Below are 26075 nucleotides of genomic sequence, written 5' to 3'. Positions count from 1 at the left end.
TGTAGCATAAAAATTACTTGCATCAGAATGAAAATAAATCTAATCACTAGATATGATAAATGTCAAGTTTCTAAAAAGCCAAACAAATTATAGTAAAACTTTTAACAAATGTAACAACAGGCAATTAAACATCACACAATATATTATACATTAAATTAAACAGACAACTGTACAGAAAAGAATGATACTTTTGTTAACATGATTATTTTACTTCCTAAAAAAATAACTTTCATAGAACTAAGTTCAGAAAAAAATTTAAATGATTTTATGGAGAAATTAGTTTTGATGACAACAGTTTTTTTACTCTTGATTTTATTTACATCTATTACATAAAATGACCAAGATAATAAGAATGTACTTACCTTAGTACTAATGCATCATTCTTTTGTTAATGTAATAACACATAATTCATTAAGTTACAAAACAAATATTTAAATGCACTAATGTAATTTTCAATTATTAACTTATACTACACAATAAAACAAACTGAAAAATTATGGTAGTGAAGTTGCAAAAGAATAAATCAACAAAAAGCAACTATAGCAAAGATAAATACTACCTCTAAACAAAAGTACTGAAAAAAAGTACTAGCGCGCACGTTCACTCAATTATATCATAAATGCTATATAAATAATTACACAGGGATTCTATGTAAATTTTATATTTTGGCAATCAGAAAAATAAATAATTTAATGTGGACATAGTGAAAGACTTTCTTCCAATAGACCAAATCTTTGGAATAAAATGAATATATTACATACACACTGACCAAACAGGGATTGTATTATAAAACCCAGAATAAATCCTAACCAGGGAAAAGCAGTTCAGTTTTAATGGTGGACTAAATGTTAGTGAGATTAACACTTAACAATCGCAGAGTTAAGCCGCAGAATGTGATACCTACATCTCACATCTCTTGAAAATAACATTTAAGCTTTAAATAATCTTTCTCCATTATGGATAAAATAAACATTATTAGAAAGTAGCATATTGTATATTCAAAAATATGCATGAAAAGAAATTGAAGTGAGGAATCTCCATACCAGCCTGTGATAAAAGTTTACTGCCTAGCTAAAAATAATAAACAAATTAACTAACTACTGTTTTCTTTAAATAATTGAATTACTCAGCATTCATCAGTGAATCTGCCACTATGAAAATGGAAAGTTAAAATCAGAGTTTTAAGAAATGTTTCCAATAAAAATTATTTATAATTTTGCTATCCAGATTTTTTTTTTGTTCTTAATACCAAATTCGTTTAGGGAAATCACAAACAATACTAAAGTATAAATGGGACCTAATCAAAAAATACCATGGATTTAAAAAATTTTATTCTATATATAACTGTCCTGAACCTGGCTAAGCACCCCATGAAACCATTTTTTTATTTACAATCAAATAAAAAAATTACAGTTTTCTCAGTCAGATTACATAAAAACAAAAAAGTAAAAATACATTAAATTTAAAAATAGTAAAACATATTTTTAAAAAGAATACTAAAAACTATTACTTTTAAAGAAGAGCATTAATATTTATAATTAAGGGCCGGTAAATTTTAGATATTTGTTTTAATTTGGTCAAAAGTTAAAATGTACTGAATTGAAAAGTATTACATTTTGATTTCATCACCTAGGGAGTACAGGACCTTGACATGGTGGGCATTTGAGTGTCCCAATGATCCTGAGACTATGCTGGTGGTTACTTGCTACATAGGGTCTCCCAAGCAAAACAGGTTAACGGGTATGGACCATCTCGATTCCCCCCCGAGGGGAGAAGGAGAAGATCCCACCTCGTAGCGTGTCTGGTCGCTACACCACCCCCTCCGTTCCTAGCCAGTAGTGGCTTTAACGGAGGACATCTTCTCGCCCTCAAACTGATTGTGCCACACAGCTTTCAGTCCAGGCCCCGCAGAGATGCCACCGATGTAGATGCCCCTAGGGACATCTACATCGGTAAAGTTCCCCCCGAGATAGTTTTACGTGTTTATGCCTTCAGAATGAAGACAACGGACACCTGCAGCTACCACGTCGCCCTCAAGAACTAAGCTAGGAAACCTAACCGCGGAAAGAAGACCCCGCGCCTAGATCCTACTATAAGAGCCACTTTCTGAATGTCTCAGATCCGCACTAACAACCTCTTTAATAAACTTCCCACTAAAGTTTGTACATCGAAATTTAGACCTAGTTCCCTTAAGAACCCCGCTTAATACTCTAATTAGTTTCAATCTGACTCCGTTCCGGTCTGCCCGGGAGAGGTGAATAAACGCCTACTCCCGTACAGCGCCATCGCTGAGTCCCGCGTGACATTCACCATCTTTCGCAATTGCCGCCGAGACTCCCCTACGTACCACCTGAGCAGCACCCAGAGAAGCCCCGCCGACAGTGATTTTGCTCAAAATGCCCTCGTCGGAGCGCAACCACACCCGCCAGGCAAGAATAGTCCGGCCCACCGACAACGGCCGCAACTCCGCCGACAGCCTGATTTAATGCATACCACAAATACATCTAACCGAGGCACGCTGTCTAAGCGCCTACCTTCGGCCAGTCAACTGCCCAGGCGGTCCCTAGCCACCCAGGTTCCTAACACCTATTAAATTCCTTCGGCGGTCCTGCTCAGGGCGAGGAAGCGAAGGAAGCCAGCAACTATTTTCCACTCACTACGAGTCCTCCAGTTGACTCGTAGATCCAAAACAGAGTTTACTCTCTCGAGTTCCCTACTAACTCTGGTACGTTCAGCTTCGTACCGGGGACATATGTAGAGGACATGGTCCACAGTTTCATCGACCCTACAGTCCGGACAGAAGCCGGAATCAACCAACCTAAACTTAGCCAATTTGTCCCTAAATGCACCATGTCCTGAAAGGAACTGAGTGGTATGCTGATTGGGGGATACCCAGCTAATAGCTCGCAACTCTCTAACATCGGGGAATATACCATGTAACGGGTATGGACCAGAAAAAGAAGTACTCCATACAGCACTTACATCAGTTCTAGCAAGTTGGTAGTGAAAAGAAAATTGCTTTCAAAAATTAAACTAAGCCTGAGAGGATCAGAAATAAGGATAAAAACTGGAAAGTCATAAATTTAAGAATTGGAACATTGAATATACTTGGCTTAAATGGGAAAGCAGATGATTGTTAAGGATGATGGAGGAGAGGAACAAAGATATTTTTGGACTTGGTAAGACAAAATGGAAGAGAGCGGGAACTGAGAACAGGCTATAAACTCTACTGGAAGGGAAATTACAGGTTAGCAAGAAAGGGTTGCCCCTTTTTAGATTATGTAATAATAATAATTAGAAATGAAACAGAAGCGTTATACATGTTGCATATATATCCACAACAAGTAGGCAGTTTTAAAGAAGAAAAAGATGAATTTGAAGAGTTATGGGAATTGAATGTTAACAAATGCACTGTCATGATGGGAGATTTTAATGCACAGATGGAAAGAGATAGGAATGGATATGAGGAGTAAGTACTAGGTACTTTTGGATGGAGGGACGTAAATATAGAGGGAATGGACCAATTGGATTCATGCCAATGGAATGGGCTCAGACTGGGGAACAGCCAATTTAAGAAGAGAAAAAGTCATGTAATTGCCAGGTATAGCTGGGATTCCAAACAGAGAGAATACTATACTACATAATACAGATAAAGAGTTATAAATTACAGGGAGATAAATTAAAGGATGTGAAAGTCATCCCAATTGTTCCACTGGTGGATGACTTCATAATAAGACCAGTGAAAACAAGAACAGATAAGTCGGTAAAGACAATAAAAATTCTGAAGCTGAAGAAGGAAGAGGTTAAACAGAAACGTAAAGGAATATTAGGGGTAAGATTACCAATGGCTACGGGCAAAGAGGTTGAGGTAGAATGGGCATAGTTCAAGACAGCTTTTGAGGTGGTAGCAGAAAAAAAACATGTGGGAGAACTTTTGGAAGGATCAACCAGAAGGTAAAACGAAGCGATTGGTCGAACAAGAATACAATAAAGGCATAAGGGAAAAGATACGATAGATGGTAAGGGTAAAGCATGTTGTAAATGATGGAGAGGAGGTAAAAAAGAAAAGCATAAATGAAAACAAGAACAGGGAGTGTAGAATACGCAAAGAGAAAGAGAAAGTGTAGGACAATTTCACTAAAAAGTTAAAGGAAGATGTAGAAGGAAATAAAGATATAACATGAGGGAAAGATAACAAACTTTTTTTATTAATGAATACATTAACAACCTTTATTTTTAATAAGCGAGATACTGATATTCATAAAAAAATTATGGTATGATGATTATTTACTTCTAGCAAACTTAGCAAGATTTATCATCAAATAGTTCTTAAATCAATGCATTATAAAATTTAAAAACGTACAGTTTAGATAATATTATGTTCATTTTGCTATTATATTAACGTTTAAATAGAGAGGGAAAAAAACTCTCTAACACAAAGTTGAAAACTATAAGCTTACAGTTTTTACAAATAACTAGAAATTAATTTGTATTTGATGGTCATATATTCTTCAAAACATTATTAAAAAGATATAAAATAAGAACAAAAGATAAATTACTACTTAAGATTTAATGTGAAATTTGACAAAAAGTAATTTTACAGACTGGAAAATTTAATTCAGTGTCACTTAATAAAAATTTTGTAACCATTAAAAGGCCACATAATAACACACATAAATAATTTTGCTTAGATTGACATAAAACTGCTGGGAAAATCTATCTTTCAGAGAGGGTTACATCAAACAGGATGCTGTTTTAATAGAGTTCTACTGTGTATATATTTTAAATATGTATAATCATTCTTAACATTAACCATATTAATTAAATAGTAATATAAAAATAAATGTATGTTTACCTTATATCAAGTAACTGTAAGGTAGTATTGCATTTTAACATAGCTCCAAGTTGGCTGGCATCATTAACACCAAGACAATTTTCAGCTAAATAAAGTTCCTTTAAACCTGTATTTAACCTTAATGCAGCAGCTGAAAAAAAAATAAAATTATGTTAATGAATTTATAACAAGTAAATTATACAATAATAATAATAATAACAATAATAATAATAATAATAATAATAATAATAATAATGACCTAAGTATGCCAAACATTAGAAAAAAATCTTTAAATTATTTTGCAGAACCTTAACAGTAGAATTTGTAAACAATCTAATACAAATCAAAAGTCACCCTTGTAAATGAAGTAGACACTTTCAAGAATAACAGCCATTCCATGCCAAGCTTACTACGAAGAATCAAGAATGAAGAAGTTTCCTGTTGTCTTCTTCATTCAGCTGAATGTACTACAGCAAATCTGCATGGAAGGTCCACTAAAATAAAGGTGACATTTATCTTAACAAATGGAATTTTTACTCTACCCTAGAACTAGATGTAAAGTGAATATCAGAAAACACAACTAACTATTAATTATCAGAAAGAAAAAGAACAACTCTGAATGGTGCCTATTGTATCACAAGTGCTTCACAGATCACAACCATAAGAAAGACTGTGATAAATAACTAATAATATTAATATTATTAAGTAATAATATAATGCATTCTTCTTTGCCTTTCATTATATTAATTGTCTTATCTATGTAAGGGGAATAATTTATAAATAAATAAAAAAATAAGTTATTAATGAATAAATATTATATAAATCATACCCAAAATCACAACAGGACGACCACTAAGATTACAATTTTCTAATTTTAATACAACCAGCTGTGATGACAAACGTAATGCACGACTCAATATAGGCATATAGTGCTCATTTAATGTTGTATTACGAGCTTCCAGTTCTTCCAAGCATTTTGTCTGAAAAAATTCAATAATTACATAAATATATTTCAAACATGAAAAAACTAAAAAATTTTTTACAGTACTTTTAAGAAATCAGCTACTAGAGTCATTAGCCCACAGAATGCAAATTATATGAAATTAGCCAACAAACATCCATCATGAAAGAAAAATCTCACTTTGAGGAGTTATATTCTACAAACTACTTCATGGAAAGACCGAATATATTATACCATAATACCTTGCTCTTTTACTTTCCCAGCTAGATAGCACTGTAGCTCTAGAAAAAAAGTATTATAATCAGTCCAATTTGGGCATATGTGGTTTACACCAGATCTTTATGTTTTGACAACTAAAGAACCCAAAAAACCGGATGGAAATTTTCCAGATGTTAATGTTCATATGTACATGTGTATGTTCAGTGTTGGCCTCTAAATCACCCTATGTATCTCCAGAAATACTGGACCGATTTTTACCAAACTTGATCAGAATACCTCTATGTATGGAACATTGACGCCATTAAATTTTCAACTTAAAAGGACAAGGGGGTAAGGCTGTAGGGCAAGGTCATTCTCAGAATCTCAAGATTTCACCTAATTAAGGTCATATTTTTCTTAGGCATGTTTGTTAACAATTAAAAAATAACAATTTTTACAAAATCGCATCCCCATCCAAAAAAATACTGTTATCATATATTACAGTGTGACATCACAGGTGAACATCTCGATTCTCCTCCGAGGGGAGAAGATCCCACCTCGTAGCGGTGTCCGGTCGCTACACCACCCCCTCCGTTCCTAGCCAGTAGTGGCTTTAACGGAGGACGTCTTCTCGCCCTCAAACTGATTGCGCACCACAGCTTTTTTCAGTTCAGGCCCCGCAGAGATGCCACCGATGCAGATGCCCCGAGGGACATCTGCATCGGTAAAATTCACCCCGAGATAGTTTTACGTGTTTATGCCTTCAGAATGAAGATAACGGACACCTGCAGCTACCACGTCGCCCTCAGGAACTAAGATAGAAGCCTAACCGCAGAATGCCTAGCACTAACTTTAAAGAGCTAATTATCGAATGTCTCAGATCCGAGCTAAACTACCACTTTAGCAAAACTTTCCCACTAAAAGTTTAACACAGCGAAATTTAGACCTAGTTCCCTTAAGAACCCCGCTTACATAACAGGTGAACAGTAGAATTAAATAAATGAATAATATTTAAATTGTAAAAAAGTAACTTGGTCTGGCTGGGTTTTGACTCAGTACTTGGTGTGTTAAGCCTCATGGCTACACCAGTCTGCCAACTGTACAAGCAAACTTTGTTCTATGTAAGTTGTGAAATTATTAGTTTAGTCAGTGCCGACTGTCACCGCTAGTACCGCCACATCTGTGCAAATTAAATACAGTATGTGTGTGTGCTTTAGTTTCAATTACTGAATTAAATAAACAAAAAAATTCTACATTTAAATAAAATAATAAATATTTTTAATAAGGCTTTGTGTGTGCAAGCCGTGCATCAGAAACAACCCCAGTAGTAGAACTTTCCCAAAATACAGCTTTAACCATGTGACAGGAAAGTCCTACAAATATGTTGTCAGCTTTTTTCTAAACTTTAATGTATTTGAAGAAAACTTTTAAAAATTATGATAAATTACAAATGGTAACTGTGCTCATTTTTTAAATATTTTTTTGCAATATGGCAAATTCAGCATTCCATAACCTCATTGAAATAGAGTATGTTTAGATAAGCATAGAACAGATTGAAGACATTATACATGTCTGAAGACCTGTTTCACCTTGCAACAGTGCAAAGCAAACTAAACTCCTTTCTGACAGATGGCCAAGATACTTAAATTGTTTTAACAAAAAAATTCTTTCACAACTCTTTTTCCATCCCATTGTAACTGAAATTGTGCAACTATTATTTCTATTAAAAACAAGTCAGTACAAAAAAATCCCATCTTTACTGAGGGTTGACATAATCAATTTTTTATTCTAAATAATTAAACAACAGATGATAAAGCTGTATTTTTAAAGCTTTACAACATTTTTTAATTTAATATATTAAAAAAGTTATGAGATGTTTGGGTCCTTGAAAAGATGGCAAACTAGTGTGATCGGTATATTTTTTTTACCATTTTTCCTTTTACCTTATCACTAATCCCTTTTTCTCATTACTAGTTCTATAGGTGGAGACCTATCCTACTAAGTACTCCCAGCTAAGGATGTCAGAGCCTGAAGAGCCACATCCTTCTTGTCAGGCTGGAGGAGGAGATACTAATTCAGGGACTCTGTTTCCCGTCCAGTGGCTGCAGAAAAGGCCTACAGCAAATGACTTTCAAATACAAGCCCCCTAATCGCCATTCCCATTGACTAATAGCAAATGAAATGTTAGTTATGGAACTTCTGTGAGAATTGGCTACTTTTAATCCACAATTTGTTGTAATTTCTACCGATTTAAAAAAAAAAGAACTTTTAAGATTAGTGTAGAAAAAAACAAGTTTAGTTAAAACTCAACAAAGTTTCAAATAAGTATGAAACAAACTGGCACTTGTTAAAAAATGTATAAAAAAAACTCTGACAAAGAGTGCTGCATTTCAAATTATAAGGGGAAATTCCTTGCAATAAGTGATAAATTGAATAGATGACTATTACTGCACACTTGCAAAAGATATTTCACAAGCAAACTACCAAGAAATTTACCAACTGCCAGTTTATAGAACACAAAAAATATTTTATAACGCATGAGAATAAATTTTACTTTCAAATTTAAACAACTTGCCATATAAAAACCGTAAATATAAGAAAAAACCTGCTGTAATATTTGAAATCACCATACAAAATACTTATAGATTAATTTTTCATGAGAAAATTTTTGTTTGATTTCTTTAACGATCTGGATACTTTCCAATCCATTAGTAATATTACATCCAGGTAGATAATATTGCTAAAAGTTGGGATTATTACTTTTCTCCAAGCATTGTTTTGCTCTTCTTTCCTGAAATGCACAACATAATGGTTATTCATACTTAGATTTAGATAATTACAAACCACCAGAAACTTATATCTTTATGCTAATATTTATTTATGATAATGATACTAGCACATATGCAATCATGCATACACAGATATAGGACTCTGTGATAAAAATCTTTAGTCTTTTTACTCATGAACTTTAAAATGCCAAAAAAAGGGGATAATACTTTTTAAACAATCTGCAATATTAGCCAGAAAAGTAAAATAAAGTGGAAATAATTAACCCCTTATTCTCCAATTCGGTTTTTATTGTAAAAAAACTGGAAAAATGCAATAATTGTTCAATCCTTAACTCAAGGAAAAGGTACTTTTTGGGATTACTACATAATACTCCATAATCAACCAGTAATTAACCAATAAAAATCAAGACAAAAAGATTTTAATTTTATTGCAATTAAAATGTACTACCATTAATATAATCAATAGTAACAAAACTACAAGAAAAAACTACTACCATTCTGCAGAAAAAAAAAATAATTACTCTTTTTATCATCCGGGAGCAAGCTTGCCACCCTTGTATTCCAATGCTATGATTTCCAGATATATTAAGACGAATAGCTGCTTCATAGTATTCCACCATATCAAATAATGCAACAGAGGACTGTAACAGAAAGAAAATACACACATTAAAATATAAACAACTACTTCACTACAAAATTTGTTGGATGGATTTTATTCCTTCTTTATATTTAGTAGTAAAGGAGTTGGTACAGTAACAGTTCAGGAATAAAGGAAAGAAGTGGAATAATAACAAATTATGACATATGTTTTTAAAATTAACAAAAATATAAAAATAGTGTCTTTAAAAATCTCTATACACATTATTAATCGAAGATGAATAACAAAATCAATGAAATTAAAAATAGTTTTAACCTTATTGTACCAGTTATTCCTAGTGAAACATTTGCATGCTTTATAGCAAAAAATGTTTCACTTTGTTTTCTAAAACAAAAAGATTTCAGCTAAAAATAAAATTACTTGTTTTTTATTTCCTGCATTGTTTCTTCATTTAATGATAATATTATTTTGATCAAGGGTTATTCAAAAACTGACTTCCAACTGACTACTGAAAAAACTACATGCCACAGCAACGGAGCTAACAGTAAATTTATAATCTCATGGCATGTCCGTCACCAATCTGTTCTCTAAGAGCCAGTAAAGCAATATTAGTTGATGAATCGCAGTACTTATGCCTGTTAACTATAAATTGTGTGGCAAGATTAGTTTTTTATAAATGTAAAAACACCCAAGTTCCATCAGTGACTGTCTGGTTTATAATAATACTACATGCGTCATTTATCTGAAATTACAGCAGGAAAAATGTATTTACAGAAATAAATTTATCAGTTATTTTTACAATCTGAGTTATTAAGAAAAATTATACCTTATTCTACATGAACTGCATTATGATTACAGATTCAATAGTTTATGTAAGACAGAATTTATTCAGTTAGTTATGAGTACTGTTCATTAACAGGAACCCGTAAAACTGTACAATAATTTATAGTATACTATATATTTATCAAAAACTATACACTTTTGATATTACATTCAATTTCTAAGGGCAGCTTTTCATTTAGAGCTTAAGTAAAGAGATGACATCAACTTAAGTGTGTGAATGATAGTTGAATAGTTGAACCGTACATATCACTGTATATGTGAGAAACATGCTCATATCAGTATACAGCAACAGCTCTCAAAAAAAAAAAAAAGAAGAAGAAATTAGCTATTTCATAGTTAATGAAAGCATGTTACAAATATTTAAATAATAATGAACATGTGCTTCCACAGAAGTGGACATTCGATGGAATTTGAAGATAGAGAAAAAAATCCTTACTGAAAATTATTCTTGTCAGTCCCTTTGGTATAAAGGATGCCAACAAAACCAACACCGAGGATAGATCTGTCGTTTATTCCGATTTATGAAGGATTCATTATTACACTTAAACTGTTAGATTCCAACAGCCCAATAGACCACAAGTATAACTAGAATGCAAGACCGGAAAAGTACAATATGACAGAACACATCAAGGTACAGTGATGCCCATTTCAACATGGATTCAATTGAATTCAAGTATTAGCACGATCAACTCTTTTGTAGAAATTTTCCACAGTATTAAAAACTTATGGCCGTCATCAGTCAACAATAACAAAAGCAAATATTAAAAAATAATTTCATTACACACATAATTTACAGAAGTAATCATACAACAAACTTCAAGAAAAAAGTACAGCTTCCTGGTTAAAATATGAGTACCGTGTATTATGTAATTATGTCATTATAAATTTAATTTTATATGTTTTCATTAAGAAAGACTGGATATTTGAAAACTGTTTTATATGTTTATTTGCATAATTGTAATAATTAACATAAAATAAATCTGAGGTTTACAATAGACTGAAAACAATATACAAGGGCTGTATTTTTTTTTCAGCCTCTGCTCATGCATCTAAGTAAACAAGAGATAGGCGGGAGCCAGGTCTGTGCATGTGCAATTGTGCTGCCCCCCCCCCCCATCACAACCTCTTTCATTGCCGGGTCCATTGGATCAGTCTGAGCCGAGCTACAGGCAATTGAACATGGCTGCTACAATCAATGCTCCTGCCAAGTGTGAGTTACAAAGTGTGATACGTTTTCTGCAAGTAGAAGGATGTAGTGCTGCTGAAATCCATTGCAGAATGAGCCTAGTGTATGGTGAAAACTTTATGAGTGATGGTAGTGTATGGGAATGTAGTGAATGGTGAAAACTTTATGAGTGATGGTAGTGTACGGGAATGGTGTAGGAAATTTAAAGAATGACAAAGGGCAAGGACACAAGTCTGACATTACTGTATGCCTGGTTGAGCGTGTTGATGATTTTGTCTGTGACAAATGGATGTTTATGATAAGTGAACTTTCTGAAAAAATCCCAGATATTTCAAGGACTTCTCTCAAGGATACAGTTTATGGTAACCTACGTCAAACAGTATGCACGTTGGATCCAAAAATGTTGAGTGACGATCACAAAACACAACAAATGGCATCAGCCTTAATGTTTCTCACACATTACAATAAAGAGGGGAAAGAGTTTTTAAATCTATCATTACTGGCAATGAGACTTGGATCCAGTACGACAATTCTGAAACCAAAGAACAATCTAAGCAGTGGATGCACACTTTTCCAAACAAGCTGAAAAAACTCAAACAGACACTGAGCAACAGGAAAACAATGGCTGCAGTTTCTTGGGACCATAAAGGTGTCTTGTTGGTGGATTTTATGCAGCAGAGGACGACAATAACAAAGGAACTTTATTATGAATCTTTACATCGCCTCCACACAGCAATCCAGAACAAACGAAGAGACATGTTCTAGTCTGACATGATTTTGATCCATGACCGCACTGTGCCAATATAATGCAAGACCTCAAACAATTCAAGTGGGATGTTTTTGACCATCCACTGTATAGTCCAGACCTAGCACCTAGTGATTTTCACCTCTTTCAAGAATTGAAGGCATGGTTGGGTGGATAACACTTTGCCACCAACGAAGAACTTCAGGAGGCTGTCAAGATATACTTTACCTCACTTGTGGCAAACTTCTTTGAAGAGGGCATCAGAAAGTTGATCTCCCAATACGACAAATGTCTCAATCATTTTGGCAATTATTTAGAAAAATAAATTAGATACTACTCAACTTTTAGTAATAAAATCATTTTGTTATGCAACACATAAAAGCCCCATCAGAGGTTGAAAAAACACAGCCCTTGTATAAGATATTTCAGGAATAACTATTCACAAATTTTCCAAAGTAAATCTCAATGAATAATCACATTTCAATAATTTTAAAATATCAGTAATTTAAAAGTATACAGAGGAAATTTTTAAGATTGTGAAAAACAGATTTTACGACCTCTAATTTACAGACAAGCTCAACAAGAAATACTTTATGAATATACTTGTAGACTTATAAGGATAATACAGTGAGATTATAAAGTTGTGCATAGCTAATTTTAAATTTCCATTAATGTGCTTTGTTGAAAATAGCAAGGTGTAATATATTATTAATTTACAAAAATTGTTTACTTATTTATATTTACTGCCCATCATAAAAAAATTATTATATTTACATATAATTACCCCCTCAAAGTCCCATTGCATTCCCCAGTGTGGTGAGGGGGTGAACTGTGAAGCCAATTAAGGGGCATGGGGAAGAATATGGCAACCCACCCCGTTATTCTTGCCAAGAAAGTTCTATGGAAGGTACTTCAACGATTTCAAATATGGTATGGAGTGGTAGGACCCTAGGCCACCAAGTACCAAACAAGCAACTGGGGAAGGGAGTCAGTTTTCCACCAGTACTCATTTGAGCATTTATGACATGGGTGGGAGAAACCTTCCTGGGCACCCAGCCACTGATATAGCCCATGAAGAATGTGGAGCCTTGAGCCAAAATAAAATCAAAAGGCTTGCAACATGGGGTATGTGAAATAACAGAATGAAATTGTGAAATCAGAAATGACCTGACTTAATATCAATCTACTCGATTTGCGTGAACTAATCTGGACAGACAGGCCATTTTATCTCTGATGACTTCACTATCTACTGTACTGGTCATGACAGCATCAAAAGAAATGGTGTGGCCTTCATCGTGGAGATAAGCTAACAGCTTGTGCTGTGAAAAGTTATACAATAGTTAACAACCAGGTTATGACCATTCGAATCCACGGGAGGCCTATGAACACAGCTATTTTACAAGTACCCACAGCTGCCGATGAAGATGAAATTGAAGATTTTTATATGAAAGTACACAAAATACTGGAACAGGTGCCTAAAAAGGACATTATATACATTATTGGGTATTTTAATGCCAAAGTTGGAACCCAACAGGACCAGGGTATCTGTAGCAGGTTTGGGTTAGGTCAACGAAATGAAGTTGGCAACAGACTAGTCCAGTTCTGCCAAGAACACAATTGACAATCACTAACACCCTCTTTAAGCAGCCATAATGGCGTTTATACACCTGGACATCCCCCGATAGCATATATCGTAATCAGATCGATTTCATCTTATGCAGTCAGTGATGGCGGAGCTCCGTTCTAGCAGTAAAAACGTTCCCTGGAGCGGATTGTGGCTCGATCACAAGCTACTGGTGACCAAGTTGAAAGTCAAGGTATGTAATAGCAAGAAAAATGCTCCTCCAAGGTTTGATGTCACCAAAATTCTGCCAACATGACATAGAAGTGAAAAACAAGTTCAAGCTGCTTAATACTGATGAGAAGGTTCCTGAGGAGTTACGACAAGAATTCCAATCTAATGTCACAGAAGCCACTCTAGAATATATACCATACAAAAAGTGGGAAAAAAGATCCAAATGGTTGACACCAGAAACAATTAAAATTGCTGAAAAATGAAGAGCAGCAAAAGCTGTTGGCAATAGAGATGAATCCAGGAGACTAAATGCTGATTTTCAGCATGCCACTAGAAAAGACAAGGAAGTATATTGAGTGCAACGATCCAAGCAGCTGGAAGAGGAGTTTATTAGAGGCCACACCAGAGGTCTCTTTGCTCAAGTAAGACAAGTCAAAAACTCTTTCACTACTCACAGAAAGACCATCAAGGATAACAACAGGAAAGACTTAACTGAGCAAGCCAATACCAATAGTATGTAGAGGAATTATATGCAAACACTAACACGCCTCAGTCACCAGCAATAAATACCTCATATGAATTGGAACAATCAGTATTAGAAGAAATAATTTGGGCTCTGGAACAGTTCCCAAATAACAAGGCTCCTTGGCATAGACACTACTCCAGTAAAACTGCTCAGACCTATTATATCGCAGCATTGTGTCAAAAAATCTGGAAAACTGGTACATGGCCAACTGATTAGAAAAGATGTTTTCATCCCATTACTAGAGAAAGATGACGCTTGTATCTGCTCAAACTAGTGGACTATAGCCTCTTGACCTCCCATGTGAGTAAGATCTCATTGAAGGTCATCTAGAACCATCTCAAATCAACCATTGATGCTCAGCTACCAGATGTCCAGGCTGGTTTTCAATGTGGTTGTGGCATCCATGGCCACAATGAAAAGTTGCATTGGATTCCGGACAAGACCCACGAATATCAGAAGGCAATCTATCTATGCTATGGCGATTATTCCAAAGCATTTGATGGTGTTTATCACAAAAAGTTGTAGGACGGCTTACATGAACTGGGAGTGCCATTACACTTAACTCATGCCATCAGAGCATTATATACCAACCAGGAGGCCACAGTTTGAATAGTATATGGAGATACTGATTGCTTCAAAGTTGGCACCAAGGAGTCAAACAGGGCTGCATCTTTCTCTTCAACATTTATGCAGAGATAATTATGCAAAAGTTAAACTTGGAAGGATCTAAGATCAGAGTCAGAATTGGAGGTTGCAACATCAATAATCACCACTACACAGATGACACAAAGTTTCTAGCTGAATCAGAACATGATCTGAAGACACTGAAAAAAAAGATTGAAGGAAGAAAGTGAAAAAATGGGCCTAAACCTCAATGTCAAAAAGAACAAATCATGAAAACTACTGGAAAAAACATCAAAGACACGATTAATAATAAAGACATCGAGTGCATTAATGATTTTATCTTTCTTGGATCCATGATTACACGAAATGGTGGGTGCAGCCCAGAAATCAGATGAAGAATAACATTGGGCAGGAAAACAAAGTTAAGTATGAAACAAATCTGGAAAAATAAAGATTTGTCTTGGTACTATATTCCGGCTAGTCCATACCATCATCTTCCCCATAACAATCTATGGATGTGAAAGTTGGACCCTGAAAAAAGAAGATAGAAGAAGAATTGCTTTCAAACTGTGGTGATACAGAAGAATGCAACAAATACCATGGACACCAAAAATTATCAACAAAGCAGTTTTTAAAGTGGGTCAAACCAACCATGTTCCTTGAAGGCAAAATAATTCAGCCAAAAGTCATGCGGTCAAATTTATTAGTAAAATAATTGCTGGATCAGCAGCAAAAGGAGATCTGGCTGCCAAAAGACCAGTTGGATTGATACAATCAAAGCTGACACAAGCATGGCTATGAAACAGCTGAAAGAAGCAGTCAATGACAGAAACAAATGTAGAAAACTTCTCCATAGAATTGCTGAAGGTCGGACACGACTGAACGGATGACAACATTTACATATTCTTTCTTTAACGAAATATTTTCTTTTAAAACCTTCTTTACATAGTAATAATAAAGCTTTTTAACATTAAAGAATAATTTGTTTGCTTGTTACATAACAAAAAAATTAGGAGACTTTTAGAAATAAATTTTCTGAATTATTCACTTATTTCAATGATTAACTGATATTATGAGCAGAAATTATTGTATAACAACTATATTATATTACATTATTACTGTATTTTTCATATTGGTAGTTTTTAATTTGTATACTAAATATTAAGAGAGCAAGCCAATATGAAAGACCAATGGCAACAGTATGTAGAGGAATTAAATGACAACACTAATACACCTCAGTCATCAGCTAAAAGAATTATGACCAAAACTTTTTTTTTGTCTTATAAAACTTGTCATAAATATCACAGAGGGGGTTAATATAATTTTGATCATAATTACTGAGTATTAGTGCAATCAAACTATTTAACTCGATCCTACAACATTAAACCAGTTAATACAACAATTTATGGATGTTTAAAGGAACTTCTGGAAATGTGCTCGTGACTATATGTGAATTTTGATATTAATAAAACAATTTATGTACAAGATAAAAGCTTATCTAGCTATTTAATTAATTTATTCTAACAAAAATGTAAATGGTGAATTAATTTACAAATTTATTTAAAAAATATGGTTGATAAAAGCAGCTATTTTAATCATAGTGAATATTACTGGAACGGAAAGTTTAAGAAGAGTCTTATCAGGATTCAGACTAATTTAATTCTTGAGATGTAATGTTAAATGAAACTCTACACCAAACAAAATACTATTATCATGGACATCCAGTTTACGAAGTATAACACCCATAAGGCTGATGACAACACATTCTGGTTTTAATTCTAAAATTGCAAATAAATATGTGTATAGGAAGACCTTATTGAATTAGAAAACTGACTCCTTTACTACAAAGCTAGTTAAAATTTATAAATATAAAGAATTTATATGGAATAAGTTTTTCAGATATTTAAGATGAAAAAATAAGCTTTTTAAAATTTAAGCAGTCATACAGATAAATCGATCTATTCCAAGTATTTGGTACAAAAATAACAAGAGATTTGGTTTCTAAATTTCCATTTATCTTCTACTTTTCATCCCACAATTATGAATCACAAATGTTTATTTTAACATCTAAAAACTACATTCTTCTTAATCAAAGTATGATGTAAAAGAATCTTTTTTTTATAAGATATAATGTTCAAATATAGTCAATATAATTCAAAGTTTTAGCTAATACAGGAAACAAATGTAATAAGATTACACTAGGTGAGAATAAAATAGATTCTACTTATTTTATATGAGATTGCATTGTGTATAATCTTGTGTTATATTAAGAATAAACCAGATTATCAGAATAATTATCAATATGGAAGTAGCTGCACTAATTAACTATATAATCTTATGGGAAAAATAAATGCTGTTCTTTCTCACAGTAATTAGTATAGAAATCATTACCCATAAATAATACATAAGTAAAAACCAAAAATAAAATGATTTCTTCATGTTTTAATAATAACAATGTAGTTACTAGCAACACACTGTTTGCAACCAATGGTTTAAAATGCAATAATTCATGCATGTTTTGTCTACATTCACATCAATTAGTTTATATAAACCAGATGTGATATATTCACTTTCATTCCTGCTACTTTATTTTTATTTAAATATTTTTACCCAATATTCACTAAGGGGTCCATAAATAATGAGGAGGACCTCTGAAAATTCTAATTTTAATTAATTGACAATAAACTAAAATAACTGACAAAATATCTAAATGCCGTAACAAAATTTCAAAATAAATCAATTAAAATTTCTAAACAGGCTTTTGTAGTAATTTTTTATAGTTTGAAATTATATAAAAATTAGAACATGTTGTATATATGATGTTTTTAAAATATTATGATACAGAAATATGAAGTAAAAAAAAAAAATTAACATTTCACTAACTTAAATTTCTGAACATGGTTGACAGCTATAAAAAATAAAATTAGCTTTAAAAATTTACAGAAACTTTTCAAAAAAAATTTAATTACAATTTTAATAGTTTTTGAAATGGCTACAACTGAACTGATAACTAGGATATTATGCAATTGTTAACAGGAAACTAAACAGTGGGTGCAGCCAAATTCACTGTTTTGAAACAGTTCACACACACGTTATTAAAATGTATTGCATTCTGAACCTGGATTTGATGTATGAACTAAGTAAAATCAGAGAACCGGTTTAATGATGATTAAAGAGTGACAATACTTCTGCTTAACTCAAATGATAAGTTAGAATACGTAAATATATATCAGCTGACTCTCTTTAAACCTTGATTTAAAAAAGTGAATCCAGTAGAAATGGGTTTAGAAACACAAAGGAACAGAATCCTAATGACTATACTATGTTAATCATTACCAACAAAAAATTATTAACATTTAGTTAGTACATAGAAATAAAAACAAATTTAATTGGAAGAAGGAGGGAGGGAAGAAGAAAATATGAAAGATTAAGCAGAAAGTTCTCAAATAGTAAATGAAGTAACTACTTTTAATTACAGAATAATTAATTATTATGAATTATTGAAGTATGTTAAAAGTTATTAGATACCAGTAAAATAATAAATCCCACCGAAAAATATTTAATGATAAATTTTTCTATAAACACTAGCAATCAAGTAACAAAATAAAGCCAACATAAAAAATTTAAGCACTTTTTTATTACCAAAAACTGCTAAAATAAAAAACAACTGCTTATTTTTAAACCAACTAATAAATAATATAGAAAACTACTAATGTGCATACATACATATTCTATGTTAGTAATGACAGAAACCTTGGAACTATTACTAAAGTATTATTTAACCCATTTGCTTACTTTGATGAATGTAATTTGTTTTTTGTGAACTCAAACAGGCTCTTAACTATTTTGACAAAATTTAACTCGGCATTTTAATACAAGCATAAATTTCATTGAATCTACCAATTATATGCTTTTTAAATTAATTACACAAGTAACATACTTTCAAACACTAAATGTAAGAAAATATAAATGGTATAAATGATTTTTCCATCTTTCCAACTACTTAATTAATTGCTAATAAATGTAAAGTACTTCATAACATAATTTGATTAAACTGTTTCATTAAAGCAATATTAATTGGTGTACCCACACACTGTTTTACCTATTTCTTTATTAGTACTTTGCATAGGTTTATCTATGATTTAAGTGTTTAAAAATTCATTTTTTACAAAAGATTATCTATCTTTCCAAATTACAATTAATTGTTGTAAGAAATAAACTAAATATAATTAATGGGAAAGTGGGTTAACAAAATGAATAGGTAAAAAAAATTTCTTGAAAAACATAATAATCTTTTTACATGACTTCTCTTTATAACTATTAAATCTTTAATTTAAATTTTTTTTTAATAACAGAAAATGGTATATGGTATTCTTTTCAGAGATTATTTTAATGGACAAAATTAATAAGCCAATGGGTTAAGTAAGAAGAAAGTACAAAATCTATTAATCAATCTTTTTTTTAAATTAAAAAAAAAAATTAAAACTTTATTCAAATATAAAGAAAATCTATTATTAATGCTACAAAACCTCTTATTTACGAACCGAGTTAAAACTACAGTATGTATATAGCAATCCTAGCAATTCAAAGCTCCCAATAATAATTCAAACAATTTTTTTATAAAACTCGCCTAACTATCATACCATGCAAAAAAGCAACGCATTTTGTATGTAAAATATATTCGAATTTTCTTACCTATGACAAACTTAAATAGTTAATTTTATCAAGGTTGAGGTCATTCTACACAATATAACTTATACCTGAATATGAAGGAGAAGACTTCAGAATAAACTACAAAATAGTAAAAACAACAAATCATCCATCAATAGTAAGACATAATTTTTCAAACTATTCAGATGTGATGAACAAACAAATTTAGTTAAATCTTTATAAATATAAGGAGGTAAGAAATGTAAAAAAAAAAAAAAATTTACCCGTGTTTTTTTGTTGCAATACTGTTGGTAGTGAAAAATTGAAAATAAAGTTGTTGAAAAATCCAGTAAGCTGCATCATTTTAAGTTGGCCAGGTGAAAATAATAAATGAATGGCTAATAAATTTACAGTTTGTAATGAGTAATGAAAACAAATTTTCAATTGAAATTATAACAACTGCACCATGTGTAATGTTACTAGTAAATTAAAAAATGATGAATTGAACATCTACTGTATGACAGAACCGATCTTTAGTCTCTTTTAACTCATAACTACTCGGGTAGTAAGATTTCATTGCAAACTCTAAGTTTACGAGACATAATTTCTGTGATGATTTGTAGAATTCAAAATTATGAAATGGTGGAAAAATAACTGATAAAGATGAGACTGATTTAAAATTCACAGGATGCCATAAATTAGTTAAGAAATCAGAGTGATCTGTACAAGTAATAACCATAGTTCCAAATAATGTAACATCTGAAGATTAAAATACCAACTGATGATCAACAAAAGAACAGACTGATCTAAAAAAAATTTAAGGTATTACCACTATATAACCAAAAAACACAGAAAGAAAATATGACAGTGCAAATGATGATGATAAAAGACACCTGATGACTGCTAACATTGTGCCTTATTTTCTGACACATTAGAAACAGTTTGTTCACAGCTGTTGCAAATTGTAAATATTTCTGAAAAAATATTTAAAAACTTAAATTCTGTTTAAAAAATGTCAAATTAATACTGACATTAAAAATCTACACCAGAAATAACAGTAGACTGCAATTAAGACATTTTTTACAAAAATTTCTATAAAAAAAAATTTGAGAAATATAAAGTGGCCAGAATAAAAATCCAAAGAGTTTGTCTAAGTACCATTTGTTAAAAATCAATATACTAATAATTTTTTCCTAAATAACATTGTAAATTTAAATTTTATTTCAATGAACTGTTCAATTAGAAGGGTAGGAAATTTACTAAAGAAATGTGTAAATAATTTTTGTTAAAAAATATCATACGAGTAAAAAATTTGCAAACGCTTAGAAAATGGGCCTAGCAATACAATAAGCTATTCAACCATGTTGCACTTACAGCATAACACATACTTTTTGTAAAAAGGATTATACCTTTTGATTGAAAAACCCAAATTAAAAACAGCTCTTAAAGTAAATATTTATGCCTAATAGGTTAACATAACATTTATATTTTGATAGACTGTTATTGTTATGAAATTTGTTGGTTATTTTAATCAATTGTTAAGTCAAATAAAATTGTCTTGACTGATCCCAAACATTAATATATTAAGATGATGTAGAGAATTAAAGACCATTCTTGAACAGAATAACATTTTATCTATCATTTTTACAAAATATATTTGCAAATTTGTCATTTGCTTGTAACCTATCAAATTTCATATGATTTAAAAAGATCATTTTAAATTTCTTTCCACACTAGAATTTTGTAGATAAAGCTCTTTCATTTCAAAAACAATAGTTGTTTTATATGTTTATTAATTACTTTAAAAAAGCATCTATTTTATTTATTTATTTTATTTTATTTTACTTTAATTATATCTATTTCATTGCTAACAAAGTGAAATAATAAAAGCCAGAAAGAGACATAGTTACTAGGTATGCCACTGGGTTAGATTGTGGATCTAAATGTCAATCATTATTAATTCTTTTCTGGCATCCACTTTTCGCAAATCAATAAGTTTTCTCTTATGTACAAATATTTGTTGTATTTTTAGTTTACTTTAATTTTAAATATTAATCAAAGACAAGTAATAAACATATGTTCAGTTTATATATTGAACTAATTTTCCATCCACTATGTTCAGTAATAGAACTATCAATTACTGAATGCAAGCATTGTTTGCAAACTAATTCTTTAATATTTTGTAGATGCAAAAAAAAGGATGTAGTGCAGAAAAGTTAGTCTGTACTCTAGCTTTAAGTTACAATAAGCATATTTGTTTAAATTATCAGATCTACGATTGTAAAAGAAAGAAAAATATTAATTTAATAAATGACATGTAAATTAATTTATAGATGAATAACAATAAATAATATTTAAAACAGTATCATGAAAAGTTTTCTTAATATATTAAAATATATCATGGATCTAATTTGTTATCCCAACACATAGTTCCTTTTTACTAATCGTGTACAATTCTTAAGCCTAAATCAACTACTTTAAATGTTATCATTCTGGTACTAAAGCTATAATAAACAACTTCAGAGAACCTATTTCAATATCAATAAAAATATTTAACATAATTGTTTTACCCATGTAATATTTATATTTTAGTCTACCATTTTGAATTTTCAGAATCCTGATTTCATGATTGTTTTCAGCTTCCTCAAAAACTCCTAATTTCATCAACTGAACAAACATTTAATTTTTCGATGATTATTATATTTTGGTCAGCCATATTGGAATTACTATTTTGAATTTCACACAATTTTTATTTTATATTTGTTTTTTTGGGATTTATTTTAAAATAATGAACTTTTTGTCTAATTGTTCTCTACTATAACTGACTACTTAAAAAAGTAAAAATTCCTGATGTTATTATAACGGGTAATTTATGAAAATGTTCTCAGGAGATAAAAAAAAAATCAATTCAGTTGTTGGATAAATCAATTTTAGTTAAATTAATTTATTTAACAAGAGAGCTAATTTACATGTTTTTGTTTTTTTCTCCTTTTGTTATAACTTACTTTTATACTCCTTTTTATACCGTACTGCTGAAGTGGTTAACAACAGAGTAAATTACAGCAGTGCTTCAGTTCATACAAAATCTACTAATCTGGTATCAAAATTTCATTTAACTAAGTGATTCACATTGTTTGGTTATAATGAAATTAACTGTATAAATAAATAATACATTTAATAATGTATTAAAGTAAAATAGTAAAGTTTATTATATGTTTGAGAACATTCACAAATAAAACAGAATTTAAAATAATTATGAGCATCCCTTGAAGAAATCAACAGAATGTCATTAATCATCTCCAAAAGAAATTGTTCTGTATTATAACCTGGAAAAAGATTAGTAATAATATAACATTTAAAAGATTTTTTTTTCCTAAAACAAACTGCAAATATCTGCATTTCTAAATCAAATTTTCTTACTTTGCTGGTAACGGGGTTTCATCTTCTAATTTTTAAAGAGTTTCAAGAAAAAATCCAATAAGAACATAGCCAGCTATGTCTTTAATAATGACATTTAACTGGCTCAACTGATGAAAACTGACAAAATTTTAGACAATGACTACATCACAAAGATGATATTGATCACTTATCACACATGTCATATTTTATAGTACAATAATGCTAACAGAGACAAGTGGATCAGTAATGTCTGACTGGGCTGACTGCTGGCAAAGGTGGGAGATGAAAATTTAATTAAGGGAAAATTTGTATCCCTTACAAAAAAAAAAAACTAACTTCACAAAAAAGGAACTAGTCAAAGAGATGTCAACAAAGTAAAGTGAAGAAGAATGATTTTTTTTAAATATTGCTAATAAACCCAAATTGATTGTAATAATGTCATTGTAACATAAGGACCAATAATGTTATATCTAAGTAGATGGTTAATTTTAAACAATAAATAGGTTGTTTGAATTACTTTTTAACATAAGGAATTGCAATTTAAAATATCATGTTTGCCATTCATTTATCAGGTAAACTCATGAAATGGAAGAACATGAAATTACATTAAATTCTATTTATTTGAATAATTTAGTATAAAATAATAACAAGGATATTTTAATTAATGCTAGTTAGCAAAAATTCCATTTATATTAATGAATATAGTAAAGAAAAACAAAACAGAAAAAATGGAAGAGTGTTTTCTAAAGTAAAAAGCCATCTATGGTATTTCAACTAAAGATATATAAAATCATACTATATTAGTAAAAAAAATTCCATGCGTCATATTTTTAAAATTATATACAACATACATATATATTCTTACTTTTGATCCAATGACGGGGTTTCTTATTACCCAAAAAATCCCCCAGCAAAGTCTACGACTGTAATGCAACATAAGGTATGGTTAACCTCTTTACATCGATTATAAATATGTACATACATAAACACCTTATTTTCAATTAATAACAAAAAAAAAATACACAATATAGATTAATTACAACTAACAGAGTAGTAAGATGGTATGGTATTATGATTTTATTATGGGATATAAAGATTGTATTCCAGCTCCAAAAAAAGAACAAAAAAAATAAAATAGAAAAATATTTAACTTATAAGGATTTTGACAAATTACAAACAGGAAATTAATGTAAAGAAAGAAACTGTAAAAGGACAACATTTAGGATTTATACAAGTATGAAGAAAAAGTTTATAAGTCAATACTTCAATAAAAAGTATTTGAAAAGAAAAATGTCATAGAAAATTAAGGCCAAGAAAGCCCAATAGTCTGATAAAAATCTGATTTTTAATCAGAATATCAAATATTATTTCATTCTTCTGCAAGTTTTGTTATTACTATTATTACAAAACAACCAAGGGAATATTGAAGATACACACGCAAAAATGAAAATCTAAACTGAACATTTCATTTATCAGATTTTATTATTACATTCAGCATTAAGGAATTTATTAAATAAAAATAAAAAATAAAAAACTTGTTTATAGAAAACTGTACATACTAAAAGTATGGAACATATTTCTTTATTCTAACCTTTCCTTATTCTTAACTGGACTGTCCACAACAATGTTGTGCTATTTTCAACTTGAAATTTGCTGTTCAAAGTATCAAAAGGAAATTTGTTGTACTTTTGTAAAGGTTGATTCTTTTTTATCAATTTATGTAGTTCTTATTTAATATGAGTTTGTTATTTTTATCTATTTTTAATTTATTCTTAATTCAAGTAATATGCTGATGAAAATTTGACACTCAAAATGAAAAACTTATGCGTTTTGAACCAAAACTGTATTAAAAATGCTTTAAATCTAGTGTAATGATTTTGACAGTTATTTTTCCCATTTTACATTAAGTAGACCAGTGGAGTTTTGTAACCTTTATTTTTATTAAAGATCATAATTAATTCTCTTTAAACTTATTATTATTATTTCAGAAGTATTTTATACTAAACATTTTTTATTTAACTTATAGTTAGGGTTTGGTTTTAAAACTTCATGGAAAAATTATAATTTTATGTCTCACTTGGCAATTTTAAGAAAACTTGTTTGTTAAATTTAATGAATTTGATAATTTTTTTTTTTTAACTAAAAGCATTCTTCCCAAAATACAGATTTTAACAGGATTAGAAATTTGACATTTATCTTTCTAGATGATGTAAATGTAAATTTCTTGTTTTTCTGATAGGGATTTCCCAAATTTTGCTAAAATACATTTTAAATAGCAAAACAAATATTTTTAAATTTAATGTTTTAAAGTTACAGTTTGTAATTATTTTATACACTTTTTCAATAACAAAAGAATTTGTTTTCTGTATTTTAACTAAATTGTTAAGATATGTACAAATGTTCTGGTACTGTTCATTAACTTTTGATCATGTGATCATGGATTGTATAAGTCTCCAAATGTTTAAAATCTAGTAATGATATGTAGAAATTTATTAGTGTTAGAAACATACAAAACAATACCAATAAATGTTTTGACTCTTTTTTGACTAACTTTATAAAACTGTACACAAATTAAAATTATATACAAAGATAAAACAAAGCACAAGTGAGAGAAGTTTACTTAAGAAAATAAATGTTGAAATATCAAATATTATCACATTATTATTAACAGGTAAAAAAGGATGATGCCGAAATATAAATATTAATAGCCGATTTAAAAGAAAATTTAAATCATTTTTAGAAAAAGAAAGTAATAGATAGCAAGGAACAAAGCAGAGGGGAAGATACTGCTAGAGTTCAGGATTTAAATAATATAATAAACATTGTGGCAGTGTTAATGATAAAATGTTCATAATTCCACACCTTCATCCGACCAAGACCATGACACATAAGGGTTCACTGCATACATAAAAACCAAACAATGAAAG

General features: G+C 30.6%; 1 protein-coding gene across 2 annotated transcripts in view; it reads right to left on the bottom strand.

The window, feature by feature from the left end:
• Positions 1-26075, bottom strand: part of LOC142328089 (uncharacterized) — an 87299-nt gene that overhangs the window by 27393 nt on the left and 33831 nt on the right. For both annotated transcript variants that reach the window (XR_012757184.1, XM_075371578.1), the window contains exons 4-6: positions 9304-9423; positions 5664-5814; positions 4856-4985 (exon numbers count right to left, since the gene is read on the bottom strand). Coding sequence is in view for 1 of the 2 variants with exons in the window: in XM_075371578.1 (XP_075227693.1) it covers positions 4856-4985; positions 5664-5814; positions 9304-9423 (401 nt within the window). In the remaining variant the exon portion in view is untranslated. The remainder of the gene's footprint in view (positions 1-4855; positions 4986-5663; positions 5815-9303; positions 9424-26075) is intronic.

The sequence above is a fragment of the Lycorma delicatula genome, chromosome 7 (genome assembly GCF_047948215.1).
Source record: "Lycorma delicatula isolate Av1 chromosome 7, ASM4794821v1, whole genome shotgun sequence".
Lineage (NCBI taxonomy): Eukaryota > Metazoa > Arthropoda > Insecta > Hemiptera > Fulgoridae > Lycorma > Lycorma delicatula.
Note: the sequence above shows the minus strand (reverse complement) of the source record. Positions and strands in the feature narration are given on the sequence as shown.